Source organism: Chelonoidis abingdonii, chromosome 8, assembly GCF_003597395.2.
Source record: "Chelonoidis abingdonii isolate Lonesome George chromosome 8, CheloAbing_2.0, whole genome shotgun sequence".
Lineage (NCBI taxonomy): Eukaryota > Metazoa > Chordata > Testudines > Testudinidae > Chelonoidis > Chelonoidis abingdonii.
In genome coordinates this window covers 43423518-43438750 of record NC_133776.1, presented here as the reverse complement: position 1 = coordinate 43438750, position 15233 = coordinate 43423518, and the positions used below count along the sequence as shown (strand labels likewise).

Below are 15233 nucleotides of genomic sequence, written 5' to 3'. Positions count from 1 at the left end.
CTAACTTGTTTAGAACTCAAGCTACCTTTAACTTGCCCACTTTCCCAGGGTATGACCTACATTCAAAGTTAGGTATTATGTTTCTCAGCTTTCTAAAAAACTTTTATACAGGTAATAGTATAGCATGATTTAGAAACAAAGTGTTTGTCTACAGTACGGGATTATTCTATTTTACATTAACCGGTTTTGTAAAAACAGTTGTATAAAGTCGAGTGCACACTAACGCACATTAATTTGCAATGTGCGTGCATGTACCGATCTAGCGTCGCATTTCGCGAGCTTTGCACGTTGGTGCTTCCATAGTTCCTGCAGTCTCCCCCGTTCCATTGGAATTCATGGGTTTGAAGATCCAATGCGCAAAAACAAGGTCGGAGTGATTCTGGTAAATGTTCGTCACTCCATCCTCCTCGTGAAAAGCAACGCATACAATCATTTCGCACCCTTTTCCTGGATTGCCCTGGCAGATGCCATAGCACTGCAACCATGTAGCCCACGTTTTGCCTTTTGTTCACTGTATGTGTTAACCTGAATCTGCCTGACAAGCCTACTGCCAGGTGCTTACACAGCAGCATTCATTGCCTTGCAAGTAGCAGAGATGGTTACCTCCCTATTGTGTACTTCTAGCTTGCATTGTAAATTGGCAATGAGATGATGCTTATCAGTCGCTCTGTACCCGCCTACTGCTGTCATGGGTGCTCCTGGTTCTCGTCTCGCACTTAGGTTGGCTGGGGCAATGGACAAAAATGGAATGACTCCCCAGGTCTCATGTTTTGTCTGCAACATAGAGAATCAGTCCTGCCTAAATATGGGGCAGTCTGTACTACAGAACCGGTTATCATGAGAACAGAAAGCACAGCCGCTCCCTGTCAGATCCGCAGAATGATTAATTGACGCTCAATGCATTCTAGGGGGCCCCCGCAACAACCCCACCGTTGCTTCCCTCCTCCCGCAACCTTCCTGGGCATACCTCGGCAGTGCCCCCTATTTGTGATGAAGTAATAAGAACATCAGGCATAGAAACACCTGACTTTTTAGTGAGATAAAATGAGGGAGGAAGCTCCACTGCTATGATAGTTCCAGGCACAGTACAGAATCTTTTCTTCAACACGAGAGGAGGGAGCTAATGGAGCTTCGCCTCCAGTTGCTATGCATGAAGACGGCTTAACCAGCCCGTCTGTACTATCGCCCGAAATGACCAGCGTCAAGTCCCATTTTTACCCAGTGCCCCCCAACCTCACCCAGCAGCCGGAGCACTCACAGGCTGATGATGAGACAAAATATCGTAATATTGCTACCACCATGCCACCCGGAAGGCGGATGCTCAGTGTTCACCGCTCGCAGCCTGTCTACCAGCAGCATGCATAGACCAACAGGGTGACACTGAAAAAAGGTGAAGAACTGTTTTTTTCCACTTTTCTTTGGGCTGGGGGGGGTAAATTGACGACATATACCCTGACACCCAGGAAAATGTGTTTGACCTTTCAGCACGGGAGCTCAGCAATTAATGCATGCTTTTCGGAGAATTGCCGGGACTGTTGGATAGCTGGAGTCCTCAGTACCCCCTCTCTCCCCGCATGACGTCCATTTGATTCTTGCGCTTTCCGTTATGCTTGTCAAACAGAACAGTGCTATGGCCTCTTCTATTATAGTTGGAGATTTTTTCAAATGCTTTGTTCATTCGTCTTCTGTAACGGAGCTCGATAGAACAGATTTGTCTCCCAATACAGCATCAGATCCAGATATCTCCCATATGGTCCATGCTGAGCTCTTTTTGATTTGGGACTGATCGCCCCCATGCTGATCAGAGCTCCAGCTGCAAACAGAAAGAAATTCAAAAGTTCAGCGGGTTTTCCTGCTACCCTGACCAGTCCAAGTTCAGAATGCTTTCCAGACGTCACAATGGTCCCTGTGGGATACTGCCGGCAGCCAATACCGTTCATCTTGCAGCCACACTATCCCTTATCTGACATACGGCAATACATCAGCGCTACTCCTCTCTCAGGAGGAGTACAGAAACCGCGTTAAAGAGCCCTTTATATCGATGTAAGAGTGTTTTATGGGAATGGTGCTATGTTAATCGGTTTACACTGCTAAATTCGGTTTAAAACCTAGTTAACAGCCAAAATGTTTCTAAACCTTAATTTATAATCCATGCTTGCGACAAATTCCTAACCGCCTCCCTCGCCCCCCTCCCCAATCCAATATGAAAGACCAGATAGACCATTACTGCAGTTACCAAACAGAATTTTATCTAGAAAAAGATACCAGTGACCTCAGCTCTGTAGCACCATACGAAAAAATCTTATAGGGTCCTGTTCAGTGTTCCTCCATCTCTCGTCATGTTAAAGATACTATAGAGCATTAATGATAAGTGTGCAAAATTTTCTTTAAAAATGACACTTTGTGCATATATGTATAGATTATGTCTAGTCATGAGAGGATGGATCACTCTTAATCAATATCACAAGTCATGACATTTTTTACTAATCCACATGACTTCATAGCAGCTAATAGCTGCGCAAAAAAACATGAACCTCTTATCTTCTGGTACTACTTCGACACTCAAGCATGCTCATGGAAAAGCGAAAAATATTCTAATTGGCAGACAAATACGGAGGTTGTGTTATGACAAGTTAACTACAATTACGTACCAGCAAAAATAGCGACAACTAGATACTTAATAAGAATCGGAGTCAGCGCGACCTCGTACTTCATTACTCAAAAGTCCAATTCACCTCCAAAAATTAGCACATTGCCCAGTTTTTATTTTTTTTTAATATTTGATAAACATGACTGGTCTGTTAAATCTTTAATCAGAGATTTTATTCAATTCTATAAAATTAATAGAAATGACATCATATATGTGATGTAATTATGCTCATTCTGTAAAAAGGTAACACCCTGTTAAATAGGCAGATTATTCCTGTATGTTTCTTTAAATAACTCACTGTTATGATGATTATTGTTTTGTTTCTAATAATTAAATGGCAAGATTTGTAAACCTGTTAATATTTATTAATTAAATAAAAATAGTTTATAAAAAAAAGCAAAGGGAGAACAGTTGGAAGCATGAGAAGACCTCTTTGTGCTGGATCTCTAAAAGTAACTCTTCATGCTTGTGAAAGCAATAATCCAAAGAGAATTAAAATAAAACTGGCTTGAAACTAGTACTTTTTTCCCTTCTGGACAGGAGGTGCAATTTTCTGGGTGATTAGCTGGATTACACGTAAATTCCAACATTAACTATTTTTTAAATAAAGTTTTTTGTTTGTGCATGAGCACTATTATTTACAAGACAAATAAAGAGAAATCTAGTGCCTTATGCTTTTCCGAGGGTAGTTATACACTGTAATTCACAACCTGATTGCTACTAAATTAAGCCCAAAGATGTTCAATAGTGAAGAGCAGATCGTTCGTCTCACATCAAAGCCAACATGAAGTGTAGTTCACATACGAACTGTGATCCCAAATCAAAAACTACATGTATGTAAAAAAAAAAAAAAGACTCCTATTCTGGCATCTAGTAACTCTACCTGGCACTTATCAAAATGAATGGCCACTACAAGATTTCCACCATAGAGTTTATCTTGAAAGTTTTCTGGGATTGAGGGTTCTTGTTCTGGTGGATAGCTGTGCTTTAGCCAGTCAACCCAGGACAGGCCCACAAGCGACAGGAGTTTCTCTTCACTGATTCGTCGCATTTTACTACGGAATTCTTTCACTTCAGGGTCCTGTAAGGCATCAAACTCATGGAGGCCTAAAAAGATTCAATCAAACAAGGAATATTTAGTTGCATAAATATTGTATAGCTATTCCCACCCACTCACCCTCAAAACCTTTGTTAACAGAGTTAAGACTGCTTATGTGCTTTTTTTTTTTTTTTTTAAATCAACATAATTACTAAAGACAAAGAAAATCACCAGTTAAGGCTAAATGAACATGCCATTAGCCTCAGTTTTCTCACCTAAACATTTTTTACTTCCAAAATAGCACAGAAAATTCTAATCTCTCCAGGACAGTTTTTGTACCAGACCTGGAATTCAAATCAGTAATGCAAAGAAGAACTTTAGTCCTGCTCTAAAAGAAAACCACAATGCAATGTTAACCATGGACTCACTACCACAACCTATGTAAGATGTTACAAGATACTTAATATTTTGCAAACAGCATTTTTCTATAGAATTTTTGTGCCCAGAACAAAAAGTCATGCATAAAATTGGGGAGAAAAAACACACCCCACTTCTAAAAGAAAGCAGTTAAAACACTACATTTGTGTTCCTCATAACATTTTCACGTGATTATGAAGAGACTTATTAAAACTATACCAAGTCACAGCTTGAAAAATTTTTAATGTCACCTATTAGCCAGAGCCCAATTTGTTCTAGGGGCAACATCCTGGCAAGAAACCATGCTCTCCAGCCTAGCTACCAAAAAGGGGAGAGTTCCTCAGTTTCTTGCCAGAGTACGGTCCCTGGATCTTACTTGTGGACTCTACCATTTTTAATAGGATTTAGATAAATAATTTTAAAGAGAGACATTCTGAACAGAAAATTCTAGGCGATAGAAGAGCTTGGCTTTTTCTACCTCAGAAACCTATAGAAAATGAATAATCTAAACTGAAATTCCTCCCCTTGAAGCCAAATACAAGCAACGGTGGTACTTAAACATACAGCAGAGAATTTGGTTGCTTTGCAAATCTCCAGGACTAAGATTTTTTGTTCAGATCCATAGATGACAGAAACTTCCCAACTGTCAGGGTGGTTAAGCACTGAAATAAATTGCCTAGGGAGGTTGTGGAAACTCCATCACTGGAGATTTTTAAGAGCAGCTCAGACAAACACGTGTCAGGAATGGTCTAGATCAGAGTGGGCAAACTTTTTGAAGTTTGCCACATCTGGGTGGGGAAATTGCATGCAGGGCCATGAATGTAGGGCTGGGGTGTGGGAAGGAGTGTAGGCTGTGGGAGAGGGTACAGTGTGCAGAAAGGGGCTCAGGGCAAGGGGTTGGGGCAGAGAAGCGGTGCGGTGTGTACGAGGGGGCTCAGGGGAGGGGTTTGGGGTGCAGGAGGCATGCAGCAGGGAGTTGGGGTGCAGGCAGGGTGCTCAGGTCAGGGAGTTGGGCTGCAGGATGCAGGAGGGGTTCAGGCTCTGGCTCACTGCTGCTTACCTGAAGTGGCTCTGAGGTGGCCTGCCTGCCCTGGCCCCGCGCCACTGCCAGAAGCAGCTGGCACCACATTCCTGTTGCCCTTGGAGGAGAGGGGCAGAAGGCTCCGCATTGGCCTCCCATTCCTGGCCAATGGGAGCCACATAGGGAGGTACCCACAGGCAAGGGCAGCACACACAGCCCTCTGTCACCCCTCCTCCAGGGGCAGCAGGGACACAGTGCCGGCCGCTTCCAAGAGCAGGAGGCGGCCCGTGGCACCGCACGGCTGGCAATCCCATGAGTCGGAGTTTGCCCACCCCTGGTCCAGATAATACTTAGTCCTGCCATAAGTGCAGGGGATTGGACTAGATGACCTCTCGAGGTCCCTTCCAGCCCTATGATTCTATGCTTATTTTGCTTAGTAGTGAAGTTAAAACTTACTTTTATTCCTGTTCATCCTTCAGAACCAGAAGAGCTGCTGAAGAGTGAACTGACTATTCTGGGTGGAGCATTCCATACAATTTTTAATTCAGTTTTGAGAGCAGAAATGTTAATGCAGTCTGGGATAAGGATTCAGTTCAACAGCAAGAACAAAAGCCTCTCCAGATCACTGCTAAATGAGAAAGCACTCCTACTCCCAGACCCCAAAAGATCGCAAAATTAAACCGCTTTACCTCCCTGCTCCCTCCCATCTTGCAAGGCAACAGATGGTAGGTAAAGCAGTGTGGCCAGACAAAACTTGAAGACATCAAGGAGAAAAGGTTTGCAAGCCACCAGTTCTCCTTCCCACAAATAATTAGGAGAAGATAGAAGAAGAGGATGGAAAGATGGTCTGGTGGCTTACAAGAACTAATGCTGCAGCAAACAGACAAGTTTACCCTAGCATTTCTCTTGGTGATTTTTGAACTAGTACAAATCTGATCCTCCAGTCAAAACCAAAAAAGATTAAAAATTTGTACAAACCAAATTCACTGGTGTAGCTTTGCTAAACCTATGTAAACCAAAAGCAGAAAGATCTCAGCTTTACTTCTTCAATACCTAATGAAGTAAAGGCATATATGAACATCACATTTCTCTCACTTTGAAAAATATTCTCCAAATTGTGTTAAAGCACCTTTTGAAAATCAGGCAAAGTTCATACTGGAATGAATCATGTTTCCAAAGCACAAAATAGGAGTCCAAGGCTAGCTCTGTACATAAATGTCTTGCAGAGTCATAAAAACTGAAATCAAATAATCTTTCAGAATACTATTTTTGGAGTGTTTAAACATGCTATGTCAGTAATGGCTCCATTGTCAGTTTGAACAAACAAGCAGACAGTTTGCTGCTATAACCTAAACAAAACTTGTAGTCTGTATAAAAGGACTAACAATTCTCCATTGTTTTGCTATGCAATGTATGACCTCACTAGTCCCTATTTGTCTTCATTTGTATCTGCAAGTGAATAATTTGACAATGTATTTAAAGATGAAAATTCTGTACTAAAAAGGCCAAAAACAATTCACTCATAGAGCACTGTTAAGCCTCTACAAAATAGCTTAACAGTTTTTCATTGTATGTTGAAAGATGTCTACAGTGCAACTATTAAGAAACCATGAATCATACCAAGCTAGCTGAAGCAAAAACCACCAACTACGCAAAACAAGAATAGGTTTCTACTAGGGCTGTAGATTAATCACAATTAATTCACCCAATTAACGGAAAAAAAATAATGGTGATTAATCACAGTTAAACAGTAAAAAGAACAGGAGTACTTGTGGCACCTTAGAGACTAACAAATTTATTTCAGCATAAGCTTTCGTGGGCTACAGCTCACTTCTTTGGATGCATAGAATGCATTTGTTAGTCTCAAAGGTGCCACAAGTACTCCTGTTCTTTTTGCGGATACAGACTAACACGGCTGCTACTCTGAAACCAGTTAAACAGTAGAATACCAATTTAAATTTATTAAAATATTTTGGATGTTTTTCTACATTTTCGAATATATTGATTTCTATGAAAAAACAGAATAGAAAGTGTACAGTGATTTATTACAAATATTTGCACTGTAAAAATGATAAAAAATATTTCAGTTCACTCATGCAAATACTTGTTCAGTGCAATTGTCTTTATCATGAAAGGTAAACTCTACAAATGTAGATTTGTTTTTGTTAGGTACTGCACTCAAAACAGACAGTAACATTAGAACTGACAATACATCATCCTACTTGTCAGCAAATCCCTAAAGACAAACAAGTTTGTTAACTTACGGGAGATACTGCTGCCTGCTTCTTATTTACAAAGTCAACCTGAAAGTGAGAACAGGCATTGCATGGCAATTTGTAGCTGGCATGCAAGGTATGCATGCCAGATAGCTAAACATCATATGCCCCTTCATGCTTCGGCCACTATCCAGAGGACATACTTCTGTGCGGATGATGCTCATAAAAAACAAATGATTGTTTAATTAAATTTGTGACTGAACTCCTTGAGAGAACTGTAGTCTCTCTGTTCGTTTTATCCACAATCTGCCATAATTTCATATTCTAGCAGTCTTGGATGATGACCACACACTGTTCGTTTTTAAGAACACTTTTACAGCAGATTGACGTAACGCAAAAGAGGGTGTCAATTGAGATTTCTAAACAAATAAGTTACACATCACGACCCACGTAGAATCTGAAGGTCTGTCCAAAATCTGAGAGGGAACAGGTACGGAGCTTGCTTCAAGAAGTCTTAAAAAGAAAACACAAATCACAGAAACAACAGAACCCGAAGCACCAAAAATTGAATCAGCTGTCCTGCTGGTGGCATCTGATCAGATGATGAAATGAACATGTGTCGGTCCACTCTGCTTTGGATGTTATTAAGCGAACCCTATCATCAGCAGGGAGCAGCTCTGGCAGAGCCATCCCTTGGGTAAGGCAAGTTGGGGCTAACTGCTCGACAGCCCTGCAACTTTGGGGGGCCCCCGCGGATGGTGTGATGGACGGCGCAGTCGGTCGCCGAAAAGAGAATCCATATTCTGTCCCAGGCCACCGCACCCGCAGGACACACTGTCATCTGGAATAGTGTTGAAGACATGAAGGGACATGTGAATCTTTAGCGCATCTGGCATGTAAAATTCTTGTGACACAGCTACAACAGTGCCACAAACATCTGTTTCACTTTCAGGTAGATGTCAACAGACGCAGCAGATTATCTCCGCAAATTGTAACTAAACTGTTTGGTCTGAGCAATTGGCTGAAGTAGGACTGAGTGACTTGTCGGCTCTAAAAGTTTACATTGTTTAAAATTTTGAATGCAGGTTGTTTTGTACATATTCCACATTGTAAGTTCAACTTTCATGACATGACAAAGAGATGCACTACAGTACTTGTATAGGTAAACTGAAAAATACTGTTTCTTTGTTTTTTACAGTGTAAATATTGGTAAAAAATATAAAGTGAGCACTGTACACTTTGTATCTCTGTTTAATTGAAGTCAATATATTGAAAATGTAGAACTCATCCAAAAATATTAATAGCAATTAGTGTTTTAATTGCTTGACACCCTATTACTACCTCTTACACACACATTAGGATCCTTATGTAACACCATCACACAGAATGACTTCTTCTGATCACTACTATCCATTTGCTTCGTCATTAACTTGATACATGGTCTAGAAATTCCAATAGCCTAGTTCATTACGACGTATGACAGAGAATTTAAATTCCCTAAAGAAAGATTCTATTTGATTAAGGACCACCCAACCAGCTCCAAAAGGAGTTTATCTAGCCTTCCTAGTTAGGTTTGGGGGAGAAAGAAGGAATACAACTAAACAGGCCTTCTAAAATCACTCAGGGTTAGGAAGTCTTTTGGAGGTAGACCCTTGATCTTCTGTCAGACAGTGTTAATGTGAAACAGAAAGTTTCGTACTGTGAGTTTTCAAGGGCCTCCTCTCTGGCAAGATGTACACAAGGAAATAAACCCCCACCACCCTCTCTCTCTCACACACACACACACGATGGGAGAGCAGGAAAATATTTGTCTGTAATTCTTCTTTGGAAATATCTCATGGGATTCTCACTTATGGGTCTCATGATCCCTGTGTGAAACTGGCAGAATTCCCCCTACCCTAAAGCTTTTTGGTCCTCTGAGGCAGCAGTAGTTCAAAATGAGCCCTGTTCTACTAATTCCTGACTATACTCTTATAAACATCAAGCCATATGCTTTTTGATTGTGATTAGGCAGGAGCTACAACTATTATCACTACCATATCAGCTCTTTCATCTCTGTTCTTTTTGGCTCTCTGTAGGAAACTCCTTGCCTGATTGTGGTCAATCAGGGACTGGCTAAGGCTGAAGTAGCCGCAGTTGGAGAAGCACGAACCATGCAATCAGGGAGGTCTGTGCAGAGTGCTTCTTCTGTCTCAAAAGTCAAACTTCTTTGAGCTAGGGAGTTCTGCTAAATCTCATGCTGGGAGCTGGAGGCTAAAGACTGAGAACCCATTAAAGATCATATCTTCAGAAAATTGATCTAAATGGCTGTAAATGTCATGCCACTGTCATCATGAATCAAAAGTGATTTGGATTTTTATTATTTTTGTTAAATTACATTTCAAACTAGTAGTAAGGCACTTTATCCACTTCATGCCTCTTGCACTTTTCAGATGGTTCCAGCCACTTGAACTTCATTATTGTGCATTATGACTTCACCAGATATGTGCGATAATTGCTCAGAAATACACATTTATTTTTGTTATTTCTATTTATTCTGGTTACAAAAATGACCTCACTACAATTTTTGAAACTTCCAATGTTAGTGTTATAATAGTGTTTAAAAAAATTCTTAAGTTACTTTTTCTGTCTGCTTTAGAATGGGTAGCTCTAGAAGATAAGGGCTGAGGCAGAGATATCCAGGCCTCTGTGAAACTAACTTACACAAAATAAATTCTCCCTCCCTTTTCCAAATAAAACAAAAGAGAAAAAATTCAAGATTACCTTTTCCTATAAGGACACCTATTTTGGAATCCAATTTTTCCCCTGGGTCACAGTTTCTTGTCACTAGTTTGAGGACAGGAAGAAAGGGTCTAACATCACACAACCTTCGTGTTTCATCCTCTAGTTCCTCACGTACAGCCGTCTGGTTCACACATGAGAACATATAAGAGTCAATCTCCATAAGGAGATGAAATAGAGGGTAGCTGTGTGCCTGCTTCCATAGTAGCTGCAAATAAGAAATAAACATCTATTAAGGTACCAAAAGCAATGTTGAGAGTTACGCTTAAAATTTATCTTCGGAAAGCTGATATTCTTCACAATGTTAGGGCTTTACCCTAATGGCACGGTCCCATTGATTTCAGGATCAGACCATTGTGAGACACTAAGATACTACATGGATAGGGCCATATCAATACGAGAGAGAGAGAATTGAGCACTAGAATGTGCTCCTGAATTATAGTACTGGAAAAACAACATACAGTGAAAAAACTGGCTGAACTGTTTGCCAGCTTATTTAATTCTTATACATACATACCAGTGTATTTGTTAGGCCTTGTCTTTACTGCTTAAAAAAAGGTATATTTTTACCTCAGGGTAACTAAGGCATGTGAGCTACCTCCAGATAAAATCATAGTGAAGACAAGGCATAGTAGTTTTATGTGAGAGGTCAGCCCCCACGGGGATGTATAATGCTGACTTCTCATAGTTAACCTGGTGGTAAAACTAACATGCCTTATCTTCATTGCATTTTTATCTGGAGAACTCACATGCATTAAGATACCCTGAGGGAAAATTCACTTTTTAAAAAAAAAAAAAAAAGCGAAGACAAGGCTTTAGTTTAAAACAACAGAGCACAGACAGATCCTAGAACCAGAGCTCCTTTGTGCTGCTCAGCAAGGTGTCACTCTCCTCCATCACTCTGGTGCCTCCCCCCATCAGAAGCGTCTCCTTTCCCAAAAAAATTTGTGGATAATTTTTTCTCCTATTCTCATTCACAGTGAAAGATCTAGAAGATACTAGAGGGAGGAGACAGAGTATGAGCAAAGGGAAGATGCTGAGAATTTCAAAAAAATAAGACTGATAAATAATTGTATCTATTGTTTCCATTTAATATTAATTCTTTCCACATTTCTAAAAATCACAGCTATGTACATAGAGTGGTTGGGCTAAACAACTGATACTATAGAGGTTTCATGCTTTTTTCAGTAATTCCAATAAGTTGTGGGATTTATTTTATCACTATGCTGAGTAAAAAAAATTCTTTACATTTTGGCAAACACATTCCCCATCAAACATTTTTTCCCATAAAAATTCAGACTAAGTCTTTTGACCAATTTTCATGCCATCTATTTATTACATTTAAATTACCAATAGATCAAACCAAAAGACAAACTTTCAGTATTTTCATCTTATGTTTGACATACTGTAGTGTTATAGGGATAGGGTAGCTACCCTTTAAATAAATTTGTGACCCCGCCAATATGTTCAGTATTTTAGAAGCCACCAGAAACCATATCAGCAGTATGGATGTAGCTAGGCCTTGCATGTTTGTGTATATTTAGTAAACATGATTATCTGTGATACAACTGTGCCCATATTTCATTTTTTGTTGTTACATAATAAACGAGAGACAGATACACTAAACGCCAGAGCCTCACTGTACTAGATACAAACATTAAATTATATACCTGCCCAACGGAGCTTATAATCTAAGTTTCATCTAACACAACACAGTAGAACCTGAGTTACAAACACCAATTATAAACTGAACAGTCACCCAAACACCTCATTTAGAACCACAAGTATGCAATCAGGCAGCAGCAGAGACAAAAAAAAAAAAAAGGCAAACAGTACAGTACTGTGTTAAATGTAAACTACTGAAAAAATAAAGGGAACGCAGAGTTTTTTGTTTGCATGGTTGTGATGCACTCCACATGCTTTATGAAAATGTTTGTTAAGTGTAAACATAATGTAACTGGAATATACTTTATGCAAAAGGTCTCTTGTAAGGTATCACTGTAAAGCTTATAATCTACTGTGTTCATCCTATTTGTATGCATGTACCATTCTCGTATCTGTAACTAGAAATACGAAGTATAACTCTGAAGTCCTATTGTAATTATGCAAAGTATGGGCCATTAATGGTGGTTTGGAGTCTTGCCATTGACTAACTAGGACAATTGGTTGTAAATGACTCTGTTTACTTGCAAGCCTTCGTGTGTTCCTGTGAGTCAGTCCAGGAAGAATGGAGGCTTGGAGTCTCACAGGACATGCGTCCATGTCACCTGGTACTGGAATCCATCTTAAACTTAGTGCTTTTCCATTTAGAAGAAGAAGAAGAGGTAGGAACCCAGAGAGACAAAAGATCCCCACCTTGTGACAAAAATATCAAAGGGGGTGGAACAGAACAGAAGGGTCCGAGTCATGTGAAATCCCCTGCTTTTCAGTGAAGATGCCTGCTGGAACTAACAAAGTCTGTACCAGGGGAAAGGATTGGGTCCAGACTAGGAAGGAGTCTAGGTGACAGTTCCAAGGGGGTCTCTGTGACAGAAACCGTCACAATGGTAATGTTTCAAAACTGTATTAAGTCAATGTTAAGCTGTAAACTTTTGAAAGAACAACCAGAACATTTTGTTTGGAATTATGAACATTTCAGAGTTATGAACAACCTTCCTGAGGTGTTCGTATCTCTGAGGTTCTACTGTAGATTGATACGACAAACTGGTGGGGAGCACAAGATAACAATCAGACTATTGGAATCAGTAGGATAAGCATGGTCACAGGACTCCAGCTGCCTAGCCACTGTTACATTTGTAGGCACCATGACACAAGTGGGTTTCAAAGAAAAATATAGAGGACAATACAATAGTCTTTTGCAGGTAACCCACTATTCATAAGGGTCGGCATGGAAGATAAGCCCAACTCTAATCTTCCATTGTTTTTTTTTCCAGCTGAATACCACTGGAGTTACTGCTAATTTACACAAGTGCACATAACTTCAGAATCAGGCCCCCGACATTGAGTTACACTGTCCCTATTCATTTCAACATAGAAAACTAGTTAATATTTCACTGACATTCTTTAAGATATTTTAAAAGTAACTTTCATTTTTATACTTTCCTAAATTGCATCAATATAAGCATAGTAACAGGAAAGCTGAAATCACTGACAGAAAAGGAGTTCTGTCTCTTCAGTTACTGTTCTAGTCTTGTGTACAAAGTTTTATACCCTAGCTTTCCTAAAGCTTTTTTGGAACAAGAACTAAAGAACAAATAGTGTGATCTCAAAAGGTATTTTAAATCTTCGGCTAAACAAAGAACCTTCAAAGTGCTTCTATGAGTAGAGCCAGTTTTTCTATAGATTTTAAGGCCAGAAGGGACCATTAAATCATCTAGTCTTCAATGATCTCATTCTTTCAGAGTTCCAGTGCTCTCCAAGGAAGAGGAATTAAAAAATGCATTTGGCTGTATTAAAATTCATTTATATTGAATAAACCACATTACCAAGCAACCCAGATCACTCTGTATGGATTGCCCTGGCCGCCATCAACTATTTATCGCTTCACCAATCTTTTGTTTCATCTGCACATTTATTGCAGTATTACTTCTAAATCATGATCAAAAACTGTTTAATAGACTAGGCCTCAAACAATTCCCTATGGCACCTACTCCTCAGAACACCCCATTTCGATGATGACCCCCAGACGACTACTTTTTTGAGATCTGTTCCACTTATCCATACTAACCTATTTAACATATGCTCTATTGATATCATATTATTCAACTAATTTTATCAAATGTTTGTAGGTATAAAGTCAACACTTTATAAAAATTCTAAATATATTGTATATACACAATCAATTTTGTAAAACCAATTTGTAATCTCAAAGAACAAAAATAAGATGCTTGATGAGAACGTTTTCCGTAAACCATGTTGACATCTATATTCCCTATTCTTTATTTCTGAGTGAAATAATGGAAAAATCCATATGTCATTAAGCTTGAATAATGTCAGGCTAATCAGTTCATTTTACCTGGGTCATCCCACCTGTCTTTTTTAATATTAGCACGTTAGCACTCTTCTTTACTTTCTAGGTTTCCACCTTACATTTATTTGATTGCAATGTTAAATTTATCTCCCTTTTTCATTTAAGTATTTCAGTTATTAGTGAAGATGTCATTCTAATACAAGAGAACACTGATATGAATTATTTTAATATGTACACGAATGTCTTGTTCTATTAAAAGGGAAAAAAAGTGATCCTGGGCATCTACAGGCCTGTCAGTTTTACATCTTAGTATGCAAGGTCTTCTGAAAGAAAGATTTTTGGAAGGAAATTAGTCGTTAAGAACATTTGAGGTCAATGGTAATTGGGACAAAATACACATGGGTTTTACAAAGGTAGATCGTCGCAAACCAAACCTGATCTCCTTTCTTTTGAGAGGTAACAGATTTTTTGACAAAGGAAATGCAGGGGATCTAATTTATCTATTTCAGTAATGGCATTTTGATAAGTTCCAGATGGGGAATTATTTAGCTAATTGGAAAGATGGGGATCAGTATGAAAATTGAAAGGTGGATAAGGAACGGTGTAAAGGGAGACTACAGCGGGTCATACTGAAAGGTGATATGTCAGGCTGAAGGAGGGTTCTAAGTGAGTTTCTCGGGATGGTTTTGGACCAATCTTATTATAATTTCTTTACTAACGCTGGCACAACAGTGGGAATGTGCTATTAAAGTTGCGGAATGACACAAACTGGGAGGTATTGCCAAATTACAGAGAAGGACCAGGATATCATACAGGAAAGATCGTGGATGCCTTGTAAACTGGAGTTTAGTAATAGGATGATGTACAGTAATAAGGTGCAAGGTCATGCATTTAGGGATTATAACAAGATTTTTTATAAACTGGGGAGGCATCAGTGGAAGTAATAAGGAGGGGAGGACCTTGGAGATATTGGTTGATCACAGACTGAACTATTGAGGACGCCAATGTGTATGGCTGTTGAAAAAGCTAATGCGGTCTTCGGACGCATCAGGAGGTATTGCCAGTAGAGATAAGGAATGTTAGTACCGTTTATACAACACATTGGTGAGTCCTCATCTGGAATACTTGTGCGTTCTGCG

General features: G+C 39.5%; 1 protein-coding gene across 4 annotated transcripts in view; it reads right to left on the bottom strand.

Annotated features, from left to right (window-relative positions):
- PIK3CB (phosphatidylinositol-4,5-bisphosphate 3-kinase catalytic subunit beta) overlaps positions 1–15233 on the bottom strand; it is a 225015-nt gene that overhangs the window by 81576 nt on the left and 128206 nt on the right. For all 4 annotated transcript variants that reach the window (XM_032771148.1, XM_032771156.1, XM_032771139.2 and 1 more), the window contains 2 exons: positions 10107–10332; positions 3534–3757 (listed from right to left, as the gene is read on the bottom strand). In XM_032771148.1, coding sequence (XP_032627039.1) covers positions 3534–3757; positions 10107–10332 — 450 coding nt within the window. The remainder of the gene's footprint in view (positions 1–3533; positions 3758–10106; positions 10333–15233) is intronic.